Source organism: Rhinolophus sinicus, chromosome 1, assembly GCF_057876585.1.
Source record: "Rhinolophus sinicus isolate RSI-liver-muscle chromosome 1, RSI-T2T, whole genome shotgun sequence".
Classification (NCBI taxonomy): Eukaryota; Metazoa; Chordata; class Mammalia; order Chiroptera; family Rhinolophidae; genus Rhinolophus; species Rhinolophus sinicus.
Genome location: NC_142501.1, coordinates 106,540,970 through 106,565,951, shown reverse-complemented (window position 1 = coordinate 106,565,951; position 24,982 = coordinate 106,540,970). Strand labels below are relative to the sequence as shown.

Below are 24,982 nucleotides of genomic sequence, written 5' to 3'. Positions count from 1 at the left end.
GCCACAGCATTTCCTTAACAAAAGCCAAATCCAGAGCCAGGCCCTAACGCTCTTCAATTCTTGGAAGGCTGAGGAGGTAAAAAGTCTGAAGCTGGCAGAAACTAGTTCATGAGGTTTAAGGAAAAACCACAACATAAAAGTGTGACGTGAGCAGCAAGTGCAGAGGGAGCAGCAGCCACCAACCCAGAACTAGCTAAGATAATTTATGAAGGTGGCTACACACTAAACAGGTTTTCAATGTAGACAAAACAGGCTTATATTGGAAGAAGGTGCCATCCAGAGACTTTCATAGTTAGAGAGGAAAACTCAATGCCTGGCTTCAAAGTTTCAAAAGAAAGGCTGACTTTCTTGTTAGGGGTTAAAGCAGCTGCTCGCTTTAAGTTGAAGCCAATGCTTCACTTATACTGAAAATCATAGGCTGTGAAAAGAACGCTGCTCAGTCTGCTCTGCCTGTGCTCTGCAAACGGGACAAAGCCTGGATGACAGCACGTCTGTTTACAACATAAGTGTGTACTGAATACTTTAAGCCCACTATGGAGACCTACTGCTCAGAAAAAAAGATTTCTTTCAAAATACTACTGCTCGTTGACAATGCACCTGGTCACTCGAGCGCTCTGATGGAGATGGATGAGATGAATGTCGTTTTCATGCCGACAAATGTAACATCCATTCTGCAGCCCATGGATCGAGGAGTAATTTTGACTTTCAAGTCTTCTTATTTAAGAAATACATTTCATAAAGCTATAGATGCTATAGACAGTGATTTCTCTGATGGATCTGGGCAAAGTGAATTGAAAACCTTCTGGAAAGGATTCACCATTCTAGATGCCATTAAGAACATTCGTGATTCATGGGAAGAGGTCAAAACATCAACATTAACAGGATTTTGGAAGAAGTTGATTGCAGTCCTCGTGGAAGACCTCAGTGCAGGAAGTCGCTGTAGATGTGGTGGAAACAGCAAGAGAACTAGAAGTGGAGCCTGAAGATATGACTGAACTACTGAAATCTCACGATAAATCTTTAACAGATGAGCAGTTGCTAAAGTGTTTTTTCTTGAGATGGAATCCACTCCTGGTGAAAATGCTGTGAAGACTGTTGAAATGACAACAAAGGATTTAGACTATTACATAAACTCAGTTGAGAAAGCAGCGGCAGGGTTTAAGAGTACTGATGTCCATTTTGAAAGTTTTACTGTGGATAAAAGGCTATCCAACAGCATTGCACGTTACAGAGAAATCGTTTACGAAAGGAAGAGTCAGTCAATGCGGCAAACTTCATTTTTGTCTTAGTTTCAGAAAACCCTCCAACAGCAAAAAGATTATGACTTGCTGAAGGCTCAGATGATGGTCAGCATTTTTTACCAATAAAGTATTTTTTAATTAAAGTGTGTATATTGTTTTTTTAGACATAATGCTATTGCACATTTAATAGACTACGTACAATATAGTATAAACATAACTTTCATATGCACTGGGAAACCAAAAAATTTGAGACTCACTTTACTGAGATATTTGCTTCATTATGGTGGTCTGGAACCGAACTCGCAGTATCTCCGAGATATGTCTGTACTGTACTCACCCTTCTTCTTGTGACGTGTTGGTGGAACCATACCATAAACAAGATGGCTGTTGCCCACACTGATTGTTGCTAGAACACCGGCAGGTAATTTTTGCTTTTGAAAGCGCGTGGTTCTTTGCTCTGTATGCTAGCTACACCTGGCTTCATCTCTTCGGCCCTGCAGTGTTACCACATACGTAGTACCAGAGTTAGTCTGTCCTTCCAAGTTTTATGTCCTGGTGCTTCCTCTGCGTTTTTATAAATGTAGGTTTTATTGGGCATCTTCTTCCAGAAGAGCCCAGTTTCAACACAACTGAAGACTTGTTTGGATGGTATCCTTTCTCCTTAACTTCTTCAACTCTGATGGAAATGTGGCAGCAGCTTCTTCATAGGCAGATGTAGCCTCTCCAGCAATTTTTACATTTTTCAGTCCAAACCTATTCCTGAACCTGTAACCACCCCTTACTTGCAGTAAATGGCTTGGTGTCACTCATTTCAGGGGGTCCCTGGACGAAGTCTTTACATAGGCTCAGTGCCTTCTGGCTCAACACATTGCCATCAATTGGAGTATGTTTTCTGTTCACGTCTTCCACTCACAAATGTAATTAATGCCTTTTCCATCTTAACTAAACACTTAACTACGCACTGTGGCTGTAACTTTTGCAGTTTGAGGTATGACAGCAAAACTAGCACACATTTCTTTTTTCTTCTGCACAATTTCACGGAGAGATTTCTTATCACAGATCTTAGCAACTTCAGCACACAATTTTTTTTCTTATTAAGTTGAGAACGTCCAACTTTTCACTTGAAGGAAGTACTTGACAGCTTCTCTTCGGCATATCTGAATTGCCAGCATCACTGCTCTTGCACTTTGGGGCCATTATTAAGTCAAATCAGGGCGACTTGACCACCAGCACTGCGATACCAGGACAGTCAATCTGATAACTTAGAGGGTTGCAAAATGAAAAACGGGAGGGCAGCCTCTATAGTGCGGATAACGCTGAACAAAGTGATAACTCACGTCCTGGGTGGGACAGCTAGAGATTTCATCATGCTGCTCAGCATGGCATGCAATTTAAAACTTACGAATTGCTTATTTCTAGAATTTTCCATTTAGTATTTTTGGACTTCAGTTGACCACAGGTAACTGAAACTGCAGACAGTGAAACCATGAGATAAAGGGCGGGGAATACTCTTATTTAATACTATGTGCTGAGGTTTACTAAATGGCAGGTTTGTGCTAGGCAGCTTTGACATAAAAGGAAATAAAACAAGGTCCCAGTCTTCAAGCAGCTTATTCTGCTAAACTGTAAATTCCAGTAAGACAGGGGTTATATTAGTTTTGTTCACCACTGTAGCCACATCATAGCCCAACATATAGTAGGTACTTAAATATTTATCAGATATGTTATACCTGAGGACACTCAGATATGGAAATAATTAAATTTGTCTGGGAAAGGAGTCCTTTAGACAGAGAGAGGAACAAAATTCTAAGTAGAGAATAGAGTGAACAAAAGTATGGAAGCATAAAAGAAGACACATTATTTAGAACAGCAGGCCAGTGTTGGAACAAGGGAGAAAGTAGTAAAAGTTGAGGCTGAAAAGAAAGCTTGGAACTCAACAGTAAAGACCGTTGCAGAGCTTGCTAATCAATCAGACTTTACTCTATAGGGAGCAGAGACTCCTCAAATCTGAGTCTATAGAGGGGAGAGACTAGAAGCAAGAACAACTAGAAAGCTACTGTAGGAGTTGAGACAGGAGAGGAGGACCCCCACACGGCAGCAAGAGTGAGAATAAGGAGGACAAGACAGATTTCAGGGATATTCCTGAATGAAAGTATCTCTTTCTTTTGAAATATAAGACAATAGTGAGAACACTTTGGTATAGTGGAACGAGCAATAAACTGAGGGTCAGAAGCTTGGGTTCCAGTTCCCAGTTTTCCGCTTACTAATAACAACCATGTGACTGAGGAGTATGTCACTTACGGGGGAGGGTGCGCTTGGGTCACAGATACATAAACCACAGGGTTCTCAGGAAGATTTAAAAAGAGCAATACACTTTTAAAACTAAAACACTACATTAACATAAAACATTACCATTATACACAGAACTACCCATTTCTATTTGAGCCAAAAACTGCAAAATATACACCGGCAATAGTGCTATTTTTTTCTCATCCCCAGTGTGTGTGTCTTTGTTAGGAACAATGCAGCTTCCACTCCACCATGCTACTGAAGCAAGCCTCTCAAACATCAACAAAATCATGGGATTGCAGAAAAAAATGGCCTTCTATTTTAAGAGATGTAAGCTGAGGTGTTTAGTTGTAATTTACTTTCCAATTCTTCAGCAAAAAAAAAGAAGAGAAGAAAAAATTAAACAAATGAAGGGAATGATGTAAAATATTATGCTAAACATAGGTGATGATGGGTATATTATATCATGCTCTCTACTTTTTCTGTTAGCATTTTTCATAATGAATAGAAAAGTGGGGGGGGTGAAGAAGAATCGGCAAAAAGAAAAAAAGATTTTATGTAAAATGTTACTGGGTTATGAATTTATCCTTTTTTATGTCTTTTAGAAGAGCTGAAAGTTAAGTTTTAAAATTTTTGTTTTACAGAGTTATCCAGCAATTCCATTCCTAGGTATATACCCAAGAGAAATGAAAACACACATCTGTACAAAACTTGTACACGAATGTACATAGCAGCTAATAGCAGCTATTTTTAATACCATATTTCCCTGAAAATAAGACCTAGTTGGACAATCAACTCTAATGCGTCTTCTGGAGCAAAAATTAATATAAGACCCAGTCTTACGTTACTATAAGACTGGGTCTTATATGACATAATATAAGACTGGGTCGTATATAACATAAGACTGGGTCTTACAGTAATTTTTGCTCCAAAAGACGCATTAGAGCTGATTGTCCAGCTACGTCTTAATTTGGGGGAAACACAATAAGAGCCAAAAAGTGGAAACAACCAAATGTTCATCAACTGCTGGATGGATGAAGAAAACATGGTATAACCATACAATGGAATATGATTCAACCAAAATGGGAATGAAGTACTGGTACATGCTACAGCATGGGTTAACCTTAAAAACACTAAATAAAAGACAATAGTCACAAAAATCATATATGACTCCATTTATACGTACTGTCTGGAAAAGACAAATCCAGAGGCAAAAAGTAGATTAGTGGTTACCTAGGCTGGAGGTAGTGTGGAATGGGAGTTACTGTTAATAGGTACAGGATTTCTTTTTACGGTGATGAAAATGGTCTAAAATTCATTGTGATGATGGTTCACAACTCTGTGAATATACTAAAAATCAGTGAATTTTACCCATTTAGGGTAAAACTGGTAGGTGAATTTCATATCAATAAAGCTATTTTAAAAAAAGTCAGCAGGAATCTAGCCATGAAGTTCAATAATCTTTCGGTCTTGCTTTCCAAACTCTGCAGCAGCTGATACAGCTAAACCCCTCCTTAGATCACTGATTTCTGTAAAAATCTACTTCCTGATTCTTCATCCATCTGACTGCTTCTGACTCCTCTTCCTTCTATACCCTCCCCATCCCACCTCTTGGTCGCACAAGGATCCAAAAGTTCTATTCTTTGCCATCCTTTCCTTCTCTACTGTCCCATGTAGAGAAGGGCTTCAACTAAGACCAACCCCCACCACCATGACCCCCAACCTCCATTCCCAATCCCTTTCCTAATTATTTCTACCACCAGCAGGATATCTTCCAGAAACACAAAAATCCCATTATTTCTCAAATTTAATTCATGAAAGTAGTAGTGTTCACTTACTGAGAGTTTACTAGATTGCACTGTGCTCAACACTTTAGAGTCTCATGCATGCATCCTCACAACAAATCTAGAAGATAGTTTTATCTACTTTACAGCTGAGAAAACTAAAGCTTAAAGAAATTTAGGGTTAACCGATTTTCTTACCACAAGATTAGCTTTCTCTTTTAACTTATCAGCTTCCCTACCAATCTCCGCTCCTTCTGTGTCTCTTTTCTATTAGTAATATCACTGTAGTGTAAGTTTAAACCCTTATCTTTGATTACTTCCTTTCTCTTACTCCTCACATTCCATAGTTGCCAAGTTTGCTTAGTTCTATCTATTCTCTATTCCTACTGCCATTATGAAAGCATAGAAGAGGAATTCACCAGCCCTGGGTGACTATCATAATTTACTGGCACTGAAAGATACTTCAGTATCTGTTCTAGTCCAAACAACCTGTAAAACAAAGTTCTGATCATATCACTCCTATTACACTCAAAGCTCATTTATAAAGTTTTGATTCTAAAGATTATTATTTGTTTATCATTAATGAAACTGGTTTTTAATATGGAATAAACTAAACCCTACTTCATCTTGTAAAAGAAGAGATTCTTTTTTCTTACAGACTTACCTTTTGCTGGGTCACCCAGAGTGGTAATAGCACTGCTGCCAATACAGAGTCCACGCTGACATGCCAACTTTGCCTTTAAACAAAAGACAGTACCTTGCTTATTACATCAGTCTTGGGAGAGTTAATGAAGTATCACTATACTCTATAAACTTTCAAATAAGTTAAGAATCCATATAATATATGTATTCATGGCACAAAGCAAGCTTATGTGAAACAATTGGTTAATAGTTGCAAGTTTTTCATGAAATGTTACCATTTCTGTTAACAGAAACGTCAACAGCAAAACCAAATTAAACAAGATCACAGATAAGTCCTCTCTTAAAGATTAATTTTCCAATTATAGCTTTGGAGTCACTAAATTTGAAAATGTCTTACCCCAAATGTCTTCTGTAGTATGAATCCATAACATATCTTACTTGGAAGTAGATGATTAAGGAAATATATAAACTTCCAGTATTACTATATATCTTTTACCCTGTTTCCCCAAAAATAAGACCTAGTCGGACAATCAGCTCTAATGTGTCTTTTGGAGCAAAAATTAATATAAGACCCAGTCTTATATTGTATTACATAAGACCCAGTCTTATATTGTATTATATAAGACCGGGTCTTGTTTTACTATATATTTTACTCTTATTTTACTATAAGACCGGGTCTTATATAATACAATATAGGACTGGGTCTTACATTAATTTTTGCTCCAGAAGACACACTAGAGTTGACTGACTGGCTAGGTCTTATTTTCGGGAAAATATGGTAATATTAATCATTTTAAAAATAAGCCTACTCTTGTTCTTTAAAAATCATTAACCAAACCAAGACATTACCTTTGAATCATGTTAAAATTGCATCTAGATGCCATACACATCTTTGGAGACATAGCCTGCACAGTTTCCTTCTCCCACAAGTTAGGTACAAGCAAAAATATAGATGCTCAATCTTCAAAGACAGGCATGAAACAATTCCAAGTAACCAGAATGCTGGAAGTGTTCATCTTATCCCAAAACCATGGAATTTAAACTTGAAAAAACTCCACAAGGGACAGACAGTATCTATGTAAATAATGATACAGAATGGACAAATATCCATTCACTCCATCAAAAGGCATTACTGGTATTTAAGAATCTAAATCTCACTATGAGCTTACAAATGCACTTAAGGTAAAAATAAAAAGGACCTATAAAAAGTTGCAGAAATCAAATCTCTTTCATAACTAGCTTTCACTGTCATTTGCATTGCCACCAAACTAAGTAACAAAAAACACTGATGAACAGTAATCTTACAATTCTTACCTGACTGAAATACTAATATTTAAGTTTAATGGTATCATTAGTTTTGTACATTAATATCACAAAATTAATTTTCTACAACCTAATTCCCTTACCTGCTTTTCAGTTTCAAACAGAAGAAACCCGTAAGTTTCTTGAAGTTCTTCCTGAGTATAGTTACTTGCTTTCTTTTCTTGGTAAAAAGTTTTATACTGTGTAAAGAGAGAATACCCAAATGCTATAAACATGTTATTTCTGCCCTGCAAATTAACTTTTTAAAATGCATCATCTGAATTCCTCCTGCTAAAAGACTAACAAAAGTTATCATTTTTCTATTCCCTAGAATATATTATTATTACCCTCCAAGTGACTATTTCCAAGGATCTTTTATCTGAAAAGTGATAGCTTAAAAGAACTAGGCTTTTTTACCCAAAATGATGGGTCTACTTCTTTAAAGCTAAAATAAAACTAACACACAGAAACACAGTGTGCACCAACCACCTCACCTCATTTAAGAAAATGTCATTTTTCACCAAAGTCACTTGACTGTACTGAAAACCATGCTCAGATGCAGAGTCCAAGTAAGAAGTATGGAGAATTGAAACTGCCCTCTGGAAGAGAGCGTCTGAATTCAAGGACACTGTTTCAAAAACTGTAAAACACAAACAAAAATAATCAACTGTTTAAGATAACTGAAGGATGGAGGTTTTTGGCACACTAAATATCTCTGAACACCTCTTCTACTTCCTTCCTATGTAAGACTTTCACAAAGAGTTTTGGCGGTCATATCTATATTATCTTAACTTAAAAGAGCTCTCATGTAAAGAAAATAATCTAAATGGATTACAACTGAGGGTGAATTATTTTTAATACAAGAGTAAAATATACCCTGCCAGATCCCTTATGCCTTATAGTTTAAAGCTGTTATAATTGCAGTTGGTAAAAGAAGATCTAACTGTATTGTCAAGTTAACAGTTAGCAATCACTTAGACCAATGTTTCTCATCTTTATGATTTCTTAAACCTATGCCATATTTTAATAAACTTTCCCTTCTCATCTTTTCACCAAATCCCCAAGTAAGTCTATTACATTCCTTTTAAGAAGCCTACTATTACACAGTCAGCAAACATATTAGAAATCATTGGATCTTTGGGGTCTCCTCACCAGCTTAGATGTGTCTACTGAACTTTACTTCTTATGGGTTGTATTATAAAATCATGTTTTTCATTTTACAAAAACAAAACTTTATTATTTTTTGAAAGTGCTTTTTTCAAACCATACCCATGTGCTTGCTATCCCACAGATTCTGATATGTACGTCCCATGAGAGGCGTATTTCGTAATTGAGTATTGCTTACTCGATCCAGTAATTCTCTTGATTGAGCCTTGGTGCCTTTTTTTTTTTTTTAAATTGGGGAAGTGGAACAGGACTTTATTGGGGAACAGTGTGTACTTCCAGGCCTTTTTTCCAAGTCAAGTTGTTGTCCTTTCAATCAAGTTGTTGTCCTTTCAATCTTAGTTGTGGAGGGCGCAGCTCAGCTCCAGGTCCAGTTGCCATTTCTAGTTGCAGGTGGCATAGCCTACCATCCCTTGCGGGAGTCAAACTGGCAACCTTGTGGTTAGAGGATGCGCTCCAACCAACTGAGCCATCGGGGAGCTCAGCAGCAGCTCAGCTCAAGGGGCCGTGTTCAATCTTAGTTGCAGGGGGCGGAGCCCATCATCCCTTGCAGGACTCGAGGAATCGAGCTGGCAACCTTGTGGTTGAGAGCACATGCTCCAACCAACTGAGCCATCCAGGAGGCAGCTCAGCTCAAGGTGCCGTGTTCAATCTTAGTTGCAGGGGGTGCTGCCCACCATCCCTTGCGGGAGTTGAGGAATCGAACTGGCAACCTTGTGGTTGAGAGCCCACTGGCCCATGTGGGAATCGAACTGGCAGCCTTTGGAGTTAGGAGCATGGAGCTCTAACCGCCTGAGCCACCTGGCTGGCCCGAGCCTTGGTGCCTTTTGATTTTACAAGTCTCCACTTTGGCAAGAACTGAGCCTAATGAATTCTCGTAACACTTAACCATTTGATTTGTTTGATTTGTTAACCATTCAATTTGTATCCTCTTTACTTTCTTTAACAAGGTATGTGTGGGGAGTACAGACTGTTATTAATAGTTTATAAATAATAAAGAGAATAATTTCTACAGCACTGGAAGTTTTAGTCATAGAGTATAAGTAAGTACATTAATACAGCTTCCTATTCTTACCAGAACTCTGCAAATTACATTAAGGTTCAAAAGTTACAGGAAAAATAGCATTTTAATTAAAATTAACTTATGAACAACAGGTAAGAAAAAAAGAAGCTATACTATCACAGAAATGAAAACAAACATTTCAGTAAAATTAATTTGGACTAAACCATCCTAACACTTCAATTATATGAAGGTAGTTTAAAAATGCAAAGCTCCTAGAACCAATGATGAAAGATTATAAATAAGAAGGAAGGAAAGAGGATGAAATATTTAAGAATATTCTGAAGTTGGTACATCTGATCCATATCAACTGTTGTACTTTTTCTCCATTTCACTTTCTCCTTCAGTATTAGTATACCAATGCTGTACAAAATAAGGATATTCTAAAGACATTAAAATAGCAAAACACTCGTGATAATAACTAAAATTATGGCTTTTCTTTAGCTGCATTACTCAAAACAAACTCGGAAGCCTATGCACTTGCAAATTTATCTTACAAATAATCTACACTGCTAGCTCAACTACAAATCAGGATTCTTTCAAAAATTATAATTCTGGAAACCTTGTATTTAATGTTTTTAAAAAGACAATATAATAAAAAAAATCTAAGTGTACTCTGAGGCTCAATATTTAAGAAGAAATATATTGCTTACAGTGAAATATAAATGGTGTCACAGCTTTAGAAATGAACTGTCTCTATCAACGTCCCCAAAATCTGCAAGATGTTAATAGGTAGGCACAGATTTTAAGTTTCAGAAGTACTAAATACTACATATATCCCGATATTTGAGTGTCAATGAACAATATAGTGAAAACTGTAAAAAAACAGTGCAACTGAAAAAAAAAATCCTATCTCACACAGTGTTTCCCAAATACATGTGGTCAGAGAATACTTAATTTACACCAGTGTGTAGAGTACTGTTCCTAATAAAGCTATTAATAAATGATTTAAAATAAACAAGGAGAAACAGTAGGAAATAAATTACTTTGTACTTACATATTTTTATTTCTAAAATTATGTATTTATGGTTAAAAATCCTTCCCCTTTAGGTCAGCATTCTCCAAATAACAATATATTTATAAAAGTAATCATTTTACAGTTAGAAGGAAAAACACGTCAAAAGCCAAGTTGTAGAAAATCACCGCAAATCCTGACTCTTTCATGACTTCATAATAGATGAATATTACATCAATTATACTCTCAAGAAAGCACAAGTTTCCTGCTCTATAAATAAGTAGATGAGAATTTTATTGAGAAATTATTTGACATTGTCTCTTCTTACACAATATACTTTCATTTACGAGTCTAACTACTAGACAAAACAATATGAGCACCAAATAAGTGAATGACCTCATTTTTGCTCAGCAATGCATGTGTTTTATTTATACATTCAAGGTTATGAGAAAATTAGGAGAATGAAGAGGGGACCATTCCACAAAGAAACCTAAAACAACATCTAAGAAAGTAACTTGAAAAGTACCTGACTCTAAAGTGGAAAGAGTGTTCCTTAGGGTTTACGTGATCAATTGAGAGCACACAGAGAAAAGTTAAGTTCAATCACAATAGCTCTACAGAAATTGAGTTAGTATGCTTTCCTGTAGCACCTGGCTTTGGGCACATTTCTCTATTTGTGAATTAAATCTGAAAAGTCAAGTCAAGCTTGACACAGGTTGGATTCTGCTCAAAGTACCCTGCACTAACTCCCCTTCTTCAAAATCCATCACAGAGACAGTGAGTTTCTGGTTTTGGACACTTCTGTTTTAAATTTCTTTTTTTTCTTTCTCCTCCCCCCCTACCCCCCCGCCACTGTTTCTCAGTAGGACACAGCTCCCTGGCCCATGCTGGTATTAACTATAGAAGGCACAGCTCACTGGCCCATGTGGGAATTGAACCGGAGACCCCGGCATTAGGAGCTCGGCGCTCCAACCAACTGAGCCACTGGGCTGGCCCTGTTTTAAATTTCTAATAAAAGGGATCAGAAAATAGTAAATCAACTTCTGATGCTATGCCACAGGTATTTCTTTTCATTCTATAAGCATCTGATCTGTAAGCAAATAATGACAACGACGTAGATGTCACAAAATTCTGACAAAAATTGGCCACTTCTACATCTTCCCAGAACTTCATGACCACATCTCCTGTGTGTGCACTAAGCAGTAGCACTCACCAAAGATAGAAACACTCAGAACCCAACAACACCTGCCATTAAAGGCCCTTATTAGGGTTCCCTAGAGACAGACTGCAAGCTACAGCTATCATACGATCTATGTCATAGTCCTATCTGTGACATCATACCTCACTCATCTAGTCTAAGTAGGCCACGTGATAGCTGTTGAAGGAACAGCCCATCCCTTAATCATCTAATCCTAAAATGTATTACCATTACTTTTAAGATATTAAAACATTGCCAGTTTAAGATAAATACAACTTTTTTAGAGCACAATTTGGCAGGACCTAACAAAAACTGAAATGTGCATACTGAATAACCATTCCATTTCTGGGAATCTGTTCCTCAGAAATACTAGCGTAAGTGCACAGGATATATGTACAAGGGTGTTCTGTGCACCAGAATCTATAATAGCAAAAAACACTGGCGATAACCTACATTGTCATCAACAGGGAAATGCATTGGAACTACTAAAGTAAATCTGTACATACTAACATATAAAAATATCTATTATATTCTATGAAGCAAATTAACACACATTATATAATGTCATTTTGGTTAAAAAAAATACATTAAAAATTATGTGTTTGAAAATGTAGATAAAAATCTAGAAAGATGGGAAACCAAATTGTTAACAGTGTTTAAACCAATGGTGTGGGTAAGAGAGGAACTCACACGTTTTACTTTATATATATTACTACATTTTAGGTTTTTCCTACATAAGCATGTATTACTTCTATCTAAAATATCTCAATTCAGATTCAAGTAAAATGAACCATAATTTCAAAGAAATACAAATAGAGGAATGTGACAATTTTCCTTAAACAAGTATCTTTTCTGATGTAATTTGAAAACTTAATCACCTACCAACTAATGATTATAAGAAATTTAGCTAATGGAAAAGCTTTTTAAAGTCCTTTCATTTTATTGATTAAAATTTTTTAAATTAGCTTTTCGGCTGGAACCACCATCTTACATTAATTGTTCAAAATGACCAACACACAGGGAAAGAGGAGAGGCCCCCGCTGTATGTTCTCTAGGCCTTTTAGAAAACATGGAGTTGTTCCTTTGGCTGCATACACGCAACTCGACAAGAAAGGTGATATTGTAGACATCAAGGGAATGGGCACTGCTCGAAAAGATGCCCCCAAATGTTCCCGTGGCAAAACTGGAAGTGTCTATGTTACCCAGCACGTGGCCGGCACTATTTTACACAAACAAGTTAAGGGCAAGATTCTTGCCAAGAGAATTAATGTACGTACTGAGCATATTAAGCACTTTAAGAGCCGAGACAGCTTCCTGAAACGGGTGACAGAAAACATCAGAAAAAGAAGGAAGCCAAAGACAAAGGTACCTGCCTTCAACTGAAACGCCAGCCTGCCTCGCGCAGAGCAGCCCCTTTGTGAGAACCAACAGAAAGGAGCCTGAGCTGCTGGAACCCGTTCCCTATGAATTCACGGCATGACAGGTACAAAAAATAAAAGGCATGTACTGTTAAAAAACTTTTTAAAAAAAATTATACTGGTCTACTTTGGATTCACTGGTAATAACTTATAGCATTTAGCTTAATACCCACTCTTTTCTGATATGAACCCTGTCTCGGTCTTCTCTAAGAGAGAATGTAGCTGGGAGGGTGGTCTTAATTCACTTTTACCAAGTATACCCCCAGAATTCTTGACATAGTCCTGTTCTCTGTTAATGTCATAAATGCTAAAATGAAAAAAGAAAAAATTAAACCATAAAGTGAATAGCTCTTGTTATGGTATATCTACTATATAAACAAATGTTCACTGAGCATCTAATCTGCATTAGGTATAATTCTGTAATGTTTACCTCCTTTAACAACTGCAGGGCTAAGGGCTAAATTTGCTCTATAAGCAGTAACACACAGAATAAAATGCTTTTCCTCCAATATTCTTTAAGCTCTAAGGAAAATTTTGTTCACAGAAATAAATTATGCTAATAGGAATCACTTTTGCCTCACTGCAAGAAAAAAAAAAAATCTTTCAAAAATGAAGAGTAGAGATTATAGAAACATCCATGTTCTACTGGTTAGAAATAACAAAATCAGATAGAACACAAATAAAATCTCTCCCCACACCCAAATTAGTTGTATATGATTCATCCATTCATTAAACAAAACTATTAGTGGCAATTATTATCTATCCGGGACTGCGCTATACCCTGGATTTATTAGACAAATACGAATCTCTACAATGAAAGCTGGAAAAGGAACACAAGCCTGTCAAGAAACCAGTACTGTAAATGTGTAGGGGAACCTAGAAATAACTAGTGCATAATGCTACAACCAATTTCACCGAGACAGGGATATGTCAAGAAAGGTTTCATAGAGGCATTGATACTTGAAAATGTGAGTAGTGTTCAAACTGATAAACCAAAAAAGGGCACTATTGTGTGTTTTCTAGGCAATGAAAGTAGTAGGAGCAAATGCAGAGGCTTCAAGACACACATAAAGAACTGCAATTTGTTTATATTTAAGGGATTCAATATGCTATAAAAAATGGCACGTGTAGTTTTATAGTACAGCTTTTTTTCAAAAAGGATTTGAGGCAGAATTATGCAGATATATTCAAGATTCTTTAGAAAAATTAGCAAGATTGATGATATTCATTCAGTGAGCGAGTAGGTTATTTATGTGAAGAGGGGAGAACTGGGAATCAGGAGACCAGGATCCCAGCGCAGGCCCATCACTAACTTGTTCTGAGACCTTAGTGTGACGATGACACTGACTTGACTGCCTTCCCAATTCTCAGGCCCTTAGTTCTTCCCTTCGCCCAGTTTTGTTTAGGTATTGGGTGATCCCAGGCTTCAGGAGAGGCTTGGGAGCAGGGTGGTGGTGGGGGTGTGTGTGTCTTAGTTACTCTAAACTCACATGGTAGTTTTACTCTTTGGTTAGTGACTGTTTTAGGAATAAACATGTGACTCAATTCTGGCCAATGTGATGTGAATGGACTCTACAAAGAGAATTCTGGAAAAGGTTTCTTACAAAAGACCAGGAGGAAAAGATGTACTCTTCCTGCCTCCATCTTTTTCTAGCTTTAGGGCCTGTGTGTTTGTGGCCTGGACCTCCCTGCAACCAAGATGAGACTCATCAGCCAACGCACTAAGGAAGGACCCAAACAGAAAGAACCCAGATCCTTGATGACGTCCTTGAACTGGTGAATGAACTAACCTGGAGCTGTCCTGCTTCGGGGTCTTTTAATATGTGAATAAATGTCCCTTGCTGTTTAAGTCACTTTTATTGGCAGCTGACAGCACATTAACTATGGACTTTGTTAAGTTATTCTAAGGCCTCAGTTAGTTGTAATTATCTCTCTAGGGCTCCTTTCAGTTCTAACACCGAGACGCTACAAACTGCCTTACTGAAGGCCTGTCACATATGAGGAGGCAACGTGCATTGCACTAGATAATTTATCAAATTCCTTTTTTATGTGTTGCCATACAGAAACATGTATTACCCTAGTATTTATCAGAAGTTAATATAACTTCTGTGAAAACTTGAAACTTAAAAATATAAGGTATTTAAAGCCTCTGACTGCTTGATTCCCATGTACTCAATAAAGCTTATCTCCCTCCCAGGCACAAAGGCAAAATACCCTTGACTCAGATCACTATTCATGTAACGTTCATCATTAGTTATATATAGTCTGATTTTCACACCCCTCCCCCACTTCACGTCTAAATTTTCCCCATATTTAAAGCCTAGCCCAAGATCTAGTTTCTCCGATGTCTTAAGATTTTTCCAGCTCACATTAATCATTCCTCACAGCGTTCCACAGATATTTACCACAGCCCTGTTATATGTATAGCTCTAAATGGAGATGGAGATTATAGGAGAAAACTAGAAGAGCCGCTGCCTATCAAAAGGGTAGTCTTTAACATTTAGGTCATAATTTCAGAATATGTGTCACACTGTTATGTTCAGGAGAATCTCTTCAGACTGAAGGAAGGGAGTAGAACAAGTGATTAAGGGCATGAACTCTGGAATCAAAAGCTTGGCAAGGCTAGATTTTGAAGCCAAGTCTTTCTCGTTTTGTGACTTTGATAAAGCTTTTTAAACTTTCTTCCCCTTCTTTTTAAAAATAAATGTCAACAAAGCATATACACTAAATAAAAAGCCAAATACCACTAGGCTTATCAGTCACAGCCACCACCTTCCCAGGGAGCCCCTATTTTCATTCCTCTTAAGCAACCACTTTCAACTTTAGCTGTATCTTCTGGTATAACACTATGCTTCTAAATAAAATACCTGTATAAACTTTAGATATTCCTTTAATGAAAAAATACCTACATACACACACACACACACACACACACACACACACACACACTTCTTCCTGTCCTCTCAGTTGTATCACTATTTTTGTTCTATTAGTATTTGATGTTTCACTAAATTGAATGCACTAATCGTGCCTGAGCCAGAATTTTTTTCTTACACCATGTTTTATTTTTCGGAATTTCAAATTGCCTCTGCTTAATTTTCAGTTACCAATCATTATTTTGGCCTAAAAATGTACTTAGAGAACTCAAAATATCCTCTGAATAGACAGCTGCATCAAGCGTTTTGGAGACCTCCTTCGCGAAGCCGTGTCGCCCAGCTTCAGTCTGGACTTGTGCTCTAACACTAGTTGCCTAGCTTGTGACCTTGCTGGGAGATGATGAGACACAACACTGATCTATAGATGTTCAATACAATCCGTGTGTGCAGAAACTGATAACACGATTCTAAAACTTGTATGGGAATTCAAAGGATTTAGAACAGCCAAAACAATTCTGGAAAAGAAGAACAAAGTTGAAGGATTCAAAATCTGATTTCCGAATTGCTACGTATTAAAATAGTCAAAACTGTGGTGTTGATGTAAACATGTACAGATCAACAGAACAGCACAGAGTTCAGATACTTGATTTTCAGCAACACTGCCAATATAATTCAATAGGGAAAAACATATTTTTACAACAAATTGTGCTATAACAACCAAAATAGAAAAAAATCCATAAACCTCAACCCTACTTCAAACCATAAGATTCAACTTGAAATGAATCACAGACCTAAACACAAAAGCTATAATTATAAAGTTAATAGAAAAAGATCACAGGAAAAAAATCTTGACTGTGGGGCATGTAAAGATTTTTGAGGGCATAAAAATCAGTTACCATAAAAGAAAAACTGATACATTAAACTTCACAAAAATTACACCTTCTGATCTTCAAAAGACATCATTAAAAGCTGAATATATTTCAGAAGAACTTCTGTCCAGAACATACAAAGAAGTCTTAGACACACTTCACAGAAGACATACTAATGATAAATACAAGGGGAAATGGTCAACATTACTATTAGTTATCAGGGAAGTGCTGATTAAAACCACAATAAAATTCTAGTCACCCACTAGAATGGCTAAAATTAAAAAGAAAATGCTAAGTATTGACAAAGATTAGGAACAACTGAAACTCTAATACATTCCTGGTAGAAATATAAAACTATATAGCCAATTGGGAAAGTAGTTTTGCTTTAGACATCCTTATAAAGTAATTGACCTTTGTTCTGGTTCCTCATGAAACTCGGTTTACTGATTTGTTTTAGCATGAAACAATCAGTCTGCAATGAAATGGTTGCCGTGAACTCATTACTATATTTATTACAAGGATATTGCTAAGTAGTTTTAGCCCTCTTACAGGAAAATCCTAAGAATAAATTTCTCTCAGGGACAATTACATTTTAAGACCTGCTTCAGATCCTTTTGATTATTACAGATGACAAAAGGGAAAGTGACACCTATCCATGCCATATCGAAGTTTTCTTTTCTTCTCTTCTTTTTTTTTTTTTTTTAATTGAGACCACCCCTAGATATCCCATCCCAAATGCTCTGGGCAAAGAACAGGCCTGTTCATTAAAGGTGGTGCACAGAGAGGTACAGGATAACCATAGTGTGAAGCAGGTGCTTGAACTGGTCAAACCACGCCTCAAGAATTGGTGTCTCAAATTGTCTTTCTCTTAATGAGGGAGCAGGTGTACCCAAAGGTTCTAAAAGGGTCTATTTCACCATGTCAAGGAGGGTAGTGAGTCTTTACACAGAATATTAGCTAGGGATTTAGTCCTCCAATTAAGTGTTATCAAAATATTATTAAGAGAAAACAGGAATTATGCCCCAGACACATTTCTTCTAACAAAAGTAATAATTTTAACAGAAGCCAAATTTAAAACCAAAAACAAAACGCCAATTGAGTTAATCAATAAAAGTAAAAGCTGATTGATTCTTTTGGAATAAAAGTGGTAATCTTTCAGCAAATATAATCAAGAGAAAGAAAAAATTTAATATCGGGAACAAAAAGGACATAATGACAAATATAGAGAAAAGATTTGTACAATTATAAATTACTATACATAATTTATACGAGTAAACTTGAAAACTGTAAGAATTTATCAACATTGGTCAAAATGGAAGAAACTTCTGAATAAACCAATTATGATGAAAAGCTGAAAAGAGTAGTCATAGTTCTACCCCCTCTCGCAAAAGACAAGTCCCAGAGTTTTATTATCAAGTTTCACCTTTCACTTATCAGATGATCAAAAATCCACAACTTTGGCAATGCATTCTGTTGGGGAAGCCATGGGAAACAAAGTGAAAAGCAAAAGACCAGGAGAAAAATATATACTACGTAGTTTATCAAAGATTTTTTTATACATTAAGATAGACATTATCAATAGAATATAAAAATGGAAATTCACAGTTCAGGAATTATGAATAGCCACTAAACACACTTCAAAACATCTCCAATTTATAGATTTTAGAAGCCAAATAATCCCAAGAAACAAAGATGCATTACAGTGCAACAGCAGAAAGCTGAAAACAAAGAAAAATATCAAAGCAGCCAGAGAAAAAAGTATTGAGACTGACAGCTGACTTCTCAATAGCAATCACGGAAACCAAAAGATAGAGGAATAAGATCTTCCATGTACTAAAAACAACTGCCAAACTAAACTGCTCTATTCAGCAAAAACATCCTTCAAAAGTGACAGTGAAACAAAGACATTTTCAGGTAAACAAAAATTGAAAGAGTTCATCCTCAAAAGACCTTCAATAAAAGCCATTCCAAAGGACATATTTTAAATAGAAGGAAAATGGCCCCAGATGGATGGTCTAAAAGATAAAAGAAGCAACGAATAACAAAGTAGTAAAAATGTGGAAAATATACATAAGCACTGACTGTAAAACATAACAATAATTCTAAACAGGTATGCTTCTTTCTGGTAAGAATATTTTTATGATATTTTTATGAGAGTTATAAAATTTATATGATAGTTAACATACAAGTGATGAAGAGGCTGAATGAAGTTAAACTTCTAAGGTTCTGGTATTGTCTAATAGGAAAGTAAAGATACTGGTTATTTTTAGATTATGAAGAGTCAAAGACACATGCTATTTCTAGGCTAACTATAAAGAGAAAAAAACCACAGAATTTCCAAACTATTATGTGAGAAAACTGGAATGATAAAAGATATTAAGTCAATATTTAAAAAATAAAAAAAAGGAGAGAAAAACAAATATAGAACAGCCAGGACAAATAGAAAGAACAAAGTAAGAGCAATTGTAAATATAAAAATGTAAATATCCCAGCTAAAAAAGTTTTAAAATTGCATTAAAAAATTCCAACAGGTGCTCTTTAAGAGACATCTCAAACACACAAGTGCATATGAATCTACAGCGATCTCAAAAGTTTTTTTAATTTATTAAATTAACACAAAAAGAAATATACAATAGAAATACCACAAAATTTTAAAAATCACTGAAAAGACAATTCTAACTGATAAACTAGAGGCAAGATGAATTAACAGAAAGAGAGGAAATGGACAGACACATTCAATATCAGAAATGAAAAAAAGGAGACATAATTACATATGCTTCAGACATTAACGATAGTAAGAGGGCACTCTTAACTCTAGGGGGTGGCAGTTAGCTCAGTTGGTTAGAGTGTGGTGCTAATAACACTAAGGTTGCCAGTTCGATCCCCACATGGGCCACTGTGAGCTGGGCCCTCCTTGAAAAAAAACAACTCTGTGCCCAAAAAATGTTAAAAATTTAGACAAAATGGACAGAGTCCTAGAAAAATCTAACTCACCACAACTGACAAAATTACCAAAAAAAATCTGGATAATACTGTAACCACTAAAGAAATTTTATCACTAGTCAAAAATCTGCCAGTAGCAAAACTTCAGACCCAAGTGGATTCAATGGTAAATTCTACCACAATTAGTTATCCACATGAGAATAAAGTTAAATTATATCTGTACTCCAAATTACACACAAATAATTCCAAGTATACAGACATGAAATGGAAACCTTTAAAATTAAGGATTTCTGCTCATCAAAAACACCACAAAGAGACAGAAAAGGTATTTGCAACCCATTTCTAAATACACAGCTGAGGACAGATTTTCTTCATATACTTCAACCAAAACAGTATATTGCAACAGATTGAATGCAGAAGCAAACATGAGACTCCATAGTCATTAAAGATCTTTGCAAAAGTGTAAAACAAAGCTACTCTTGTCACTAATTTTTTGTTTTGTTTTGGAAAATAGTAATGTTTCATTAAAAATGTTATTTACGTTAAAGTTTAATAGGTTTCTTATTATTACTAGAGGTAGCAATAAATATACCAATAGATGTCACATCTATTATATTTAAAATTAGCTAGTTTTAATATCTAATATAATCCAAATAAACAAAAGATCTTAGGAGGTCCTTAGTTTTTAAAAGTGTTAAGGAGTCCTGAAATCAAAAAGTTTCTGAATTGCTGAACTATAGGCATATGCTTCAACATGGATGAATCTCAGGAACATAATATTTAACAAAAGTAATTCACAAACTATACAGAATGATCCTATTTAAATAAAGTTCCAAAACAGGTGGAATTATATGTTGGTTAAGGGTACACAAATAATTGATAAAATTATAAAGAAAGGCAAGAGAATAACACAAAATTCAGGATATCCATGGTGATGGGGCAGGGAACATTTTGCTTCTGGGGAGCAGTAAAGGCTTCCACAGTACTTGCGATGTTGTATTAAGCTGGGTAGAAATATATTTTTTTGTTGTTTTACAGTACATATAAATGATATATTTCACAACAAAAATTTTAATAGAAGAAACAAGAAGACATACCTATTCTCCTAGAAGGAAAAACTCAAAAGAATGTCTCTCTTCTCAAATTAATCTATAAATTCAATGCAATCACAAACAATATCCCAACAAGATTTTCTACAGAACTTGAAAGGATGGTTCTAAATTTCATCTGGAAGAAAAACGCAAAAAGAGAGCCCAAAGCTTTTTTCAAAAGAAAGTACAAAAATATATAATAAAGCTACAATCATCAAAACAGTCTGGCAATAGCTAAGTGGGTCAAAGAATAGTTCAGAACCCCCAAAAATAAACGAGCAAAGGATGACCAGGCCAAAAATGTTTAACTTTCTTATTACCCAAGGAAGATAAAAATTAAAATGAGATGTTATTTTCAATTATCAGAAGATTGGTAAAATATTAAAGAAATAATGTTACCATCCAATGTTGGCCAGCAAGAAGATAAAAACACCTTTTGAGTGAAGATAAAAGGGTACAATGATTTCAGGACAATTTAACAGCATTAGTAACCAGCATTCCAATAGAGAATCAATTCTACAGAAATACTATCAATAGGAAATCAATTCTACAGAAATACTGTCATGAGCACATGAAGCATTGTTTATAATACCAAAAAACATAATCACTGCAGCATCATTAGTTATAAGGGAAAACTTGAAAATAACTTATCCCTTCAGAGAGGGATGAAAAACTCACATTTGATAAATAGATGCCATATCTATTTAATTATACTAAATAGATACCACACTGCATTTAATTAACAAATGATTATGTCTCAGGCAAGTTTTTAGGCACTGAGAATTTTAATTCATTTAAGCAACTACGTTGTTATTACAGGAGATGCTCATGATACAGCTCCTTTTTAAAGAGAACTGGTAACGTTTGAGAAATGTCCTGAAAACACAAAATTTCAAACACTGTTCTTTGTCTTTCTTAAAATAATTGTATACAAACAATGTCACTTTTTTTCATCTCTAGTTTGGGTTAGTTATTTACTGATGTACTGAACATATTATACAGTGCTATCCAGTTCTAAAAGGTAATTTTTCAACAGAAGAGTATTCTTATACTATTAAGGAGTATCTGCTTGGTATAAACTTCCTGACTAGGCTTACTACCAATCTGGATCCTGTAATATTAAATATCATATACACACCCCCTTTCCCTTCTAATGTTTTTTCAGGGGAACACAGGGGCCTTTAGATCACTAATGTTAGTACAGTAACACCATACACAACACTTAAGTTTAGAATATATTTTCTTAAACCTTATTCTAATTTTACCTTACAGGGAGAATAAAGAAGGTTAAATTTTTGGATTGCAAATAGACAAATGGTAATTAAATGAAACTTGAGGATTTTCAAAGTATCTTCCTCAAATTTTGAGGTTAATCTTCCACATTCTCCCACAAAATGCAGCTTGGTACCTCTTTCAGACAAACTGCTGGATTGCATGGACCAACCTATTATGACATTCCTTATGTGCTACTTCAGTTTTTTTGCTAAATAACTCTCCCTATGGAGAGATCTCTTCCTTTTATACCTACTTTTAAAAAGAAAGGGGGATGCACTGTCATGACGTCTCTACAGAAAGAAACCTGAGGTGCAAAGTTCATAAAGAACCCTTAGAAAATTATTTAACAGCCAGTCCATACCAAACGAGCAAAGGTTCAACTACATATTTATTATAATATCCACAAGGATGAAGACTCCTCTGAAAAGCAACTCAAAGGAAATGCTTACACCGTTCTAGACGCTGGCTCAAAAACGGAAAAACTGAATTTTGAAGCCCTATACGAACTTGTAAAATGCTGACTTCCTGGAACAAATTAAGATCGATATTGAGAATGGCCACAGGTGGTAAAAGGTGTAGTAAAATCCAAAGAGCGGCAAAGCAAAAACGATTCTGAAAACGACCGGCCCCTCCCACCCCAGGCACCCCAGAGCAGGGAAAACAGGCAAGAACACGTTAGTCATTCATCATTCAAGAAAAGCACGCAAAAGCTTTTATAATTTTTAAAATTTAAACTACAACAGCGAAGCCCCCAATAGGAACCACAAACGCCCAAGCAGCTCACGCCAAGCATTTAGCCTCGGAGGACGGGGTCTCCTCCTCCCTTCCAGGTGTCTACAAAGGTCCACAAACCAAGGAGCCCACACCGAGGAAATTTTACCTGTCTTTTGTGCTGTCGCCGCCGCCGAGAATTTGGGATTATTCAATTTCTTCCTCATGGTTTTATACGTTGTCCACTCCTCCACACATGCGCTTCCTTTTTTGTCCGTCCCTCGCGGCCAAATGTGAGATGTTTTTGGACCTTGTTAATGAGCTGCCTTCTCTGCCTCCTTCCCGGCTAGGGAGCCCTCGAGCCGCCTTTTTTCAGGACTCTCCTCCCGGATTTCCTATGGGCGCTCTCGGCGCCCGCTTTGCACAGGTTCGTCAGAGGCGCGCAGGACCCTCCACGTCGCAGCCCGTCCTTCCTCTCCGCCCAGGAGCGTGAGGGGGCCGGCCCGGGCCTTGCGCGGCGGCCCTGAGGCGCAGGCGGGAGGGACACGGGCCCGGTGTCCACGCTCGAAGCCCGCAGGGCCCACCGCGCTAGTCAGCCACCCGTCGTCCCTCCCCCACAGAGTCATAGAAAGGAAGCCACGCCGAGAAGCCCCGCGGCCCGAGGGAACATGTCGACTTTCTCAGTGACGCCACTGGCAACCGGAAGTAAAACCCCAAGGCCTCGGGAAAGGGGGGAAGAGAAAGTGAAAACTGAACTGTGGCGCACCCCCAAAAAGCAGAAGCCAATCACGCAGGACAAGTCGACGCGCAGGCGCCAACTGCGGCAGGCGTCCACGCGGCGCTGCCTTCTTATCTCTGCGCAGACGCGAGTCCGCAACGCGCCCTGGGATTGGACGACGGAACTGGCGTGCACAGCGTCGGAGCGGGGCCCGGCGTCTCGCGGGGCTGGCACGTCGCCGAACGTGGAAAAAGCGAATGGAAAAAACGCGGAATACCTCTGTGACGAGCCTACGTGTGCTGTGGGGGTTCGCTTGCTCTACCATCGGGCGGCTTTGCGTCTCTCGCCGAAACTGCCGTGATGACGCTTGTTTTGTTTTGCCCAAAAGAAGCATTTATGAAATTTCGTCTTTGTTGTAATTTCATAAATGTTAAATCCATGTAACATTTGTTTACGTGGTAGTTCCCTAGGAAAACATCTTTAGAACTTTATTATCTATGCATAGAGAGCTAAGGGACCACAAATATTATTAATTCTACCAATGAGATATATTAACGTGCTATAGACACCATGAGCCAGGCACTGTAACACATGATGGGAACAGGAAAATTTACTCTTTCAATATCAACCTTGTTTACCGTGGCTAGATGCGGAATTAGGCACTAAGATTACAGTCGTGAAGAAACTAGAAAAGGATCCTGCACATAATGAAGTTTATTCTACAGGTGGATGACAGTTGCAAGTCACCACCACCACCACCACAACAAAAACAAAATTTCATTTAACAATGCTGCTATGAAAACAAATTGGAAATGCTGGATGATGGGGTTGGAGTTTGGAGGCCCATGGCGGAACAGGCAGAGCTACAAGGTCTCACTGAAAAAGGAACATTTCAGCTCAAACCTCAATGATAAAAGCATACCAAACCAGTTTTTAAAAGACGGAAGACGAGCTTTTCAAGCAGAAAACAAAACAAGGTTGACTGTAGAAGCAGAGAATGAAACAGATGTTTTGGAAATACACAAAACCAGAGTGTACAAGTCTCTCATTTATCACAGAGCAAATACTTATGAAACCACTACCCTGGTCAAGAAATAGAACATGGCCCAAACCCCAGAAGCTCCCTTTTGTGCCACCTCCCAATCCATACCCACCCCCCTTTCCTTATCATCAAACCTAACCACTAATCTAATTTCCATGGTCATCTCTTCCTTACATTTCTTTATAGGTTTGCTGCCTAAATATACATCCCTAAACTTTACCATTTAGTTTTGCTTGTGGTTTGAACTTTATATAAATTGAATGATTTTTGTGCCTGGTTTCTTTGGAGTAACTTGGTGAGTAACGTGTTTTTCTGTGCACTTACTCTTTCATTTTCACTGCTGTGCAGGTATCGCTTTCAGAAAATTTGCGTTTTGACATCTTACTTTTACAAAAGCTCTACCT

General features: G+C 37.0%; 1 protein-coding gene across 14 annotated transcripts in view; it reads right to left on the bottom strand.

Annotated features, from left to right (window-relative positions):
* The window catches only part of TASOR2 (transcription activation suppressor family member 2), a 66,588-nt gene extending 43,069 nt beyond the window's left edge, over positions 1–23,519 (bottom strand). For 6 of the 14 annotated variants that reach the window (XM_074325027.2, XM_019738230.3, XM_019738233.3 and 3 more), the window contains exons 1-4: positions 22,988–23,509; positions 7,753–7,898; positions 7,363–7,458; positions 5,979–6,051 (exon numbers count right to left, since the gene is read on the bottom strand). In XM_074325027.2, coding sequence (XP_074181128.2) covers positions 5,979–6,051; positions 7,363–7,458; positions 7,753–7,898; positions 22,988–23,045 — 373 coding nt within the window. In that variant the 5' untranslated portion in view covers positions 23,046–23,509. Of the gene's footprint in view, positions 1–5,978; positions 6,052–7,362; positions 7,459–7,752; positions 7,899–20,838; positions 20,969–22,987 lie in introns of all 14 variants that reach the window. The other 8 variants (XM_074325034.2, XM_074325035.2, XM_074325031.2 and 5 more) reach the window with 3 other exon arrangements.
* Between the last annotated feature and the right edge of the window lie 1,463 nt (positions 23,520–24,982).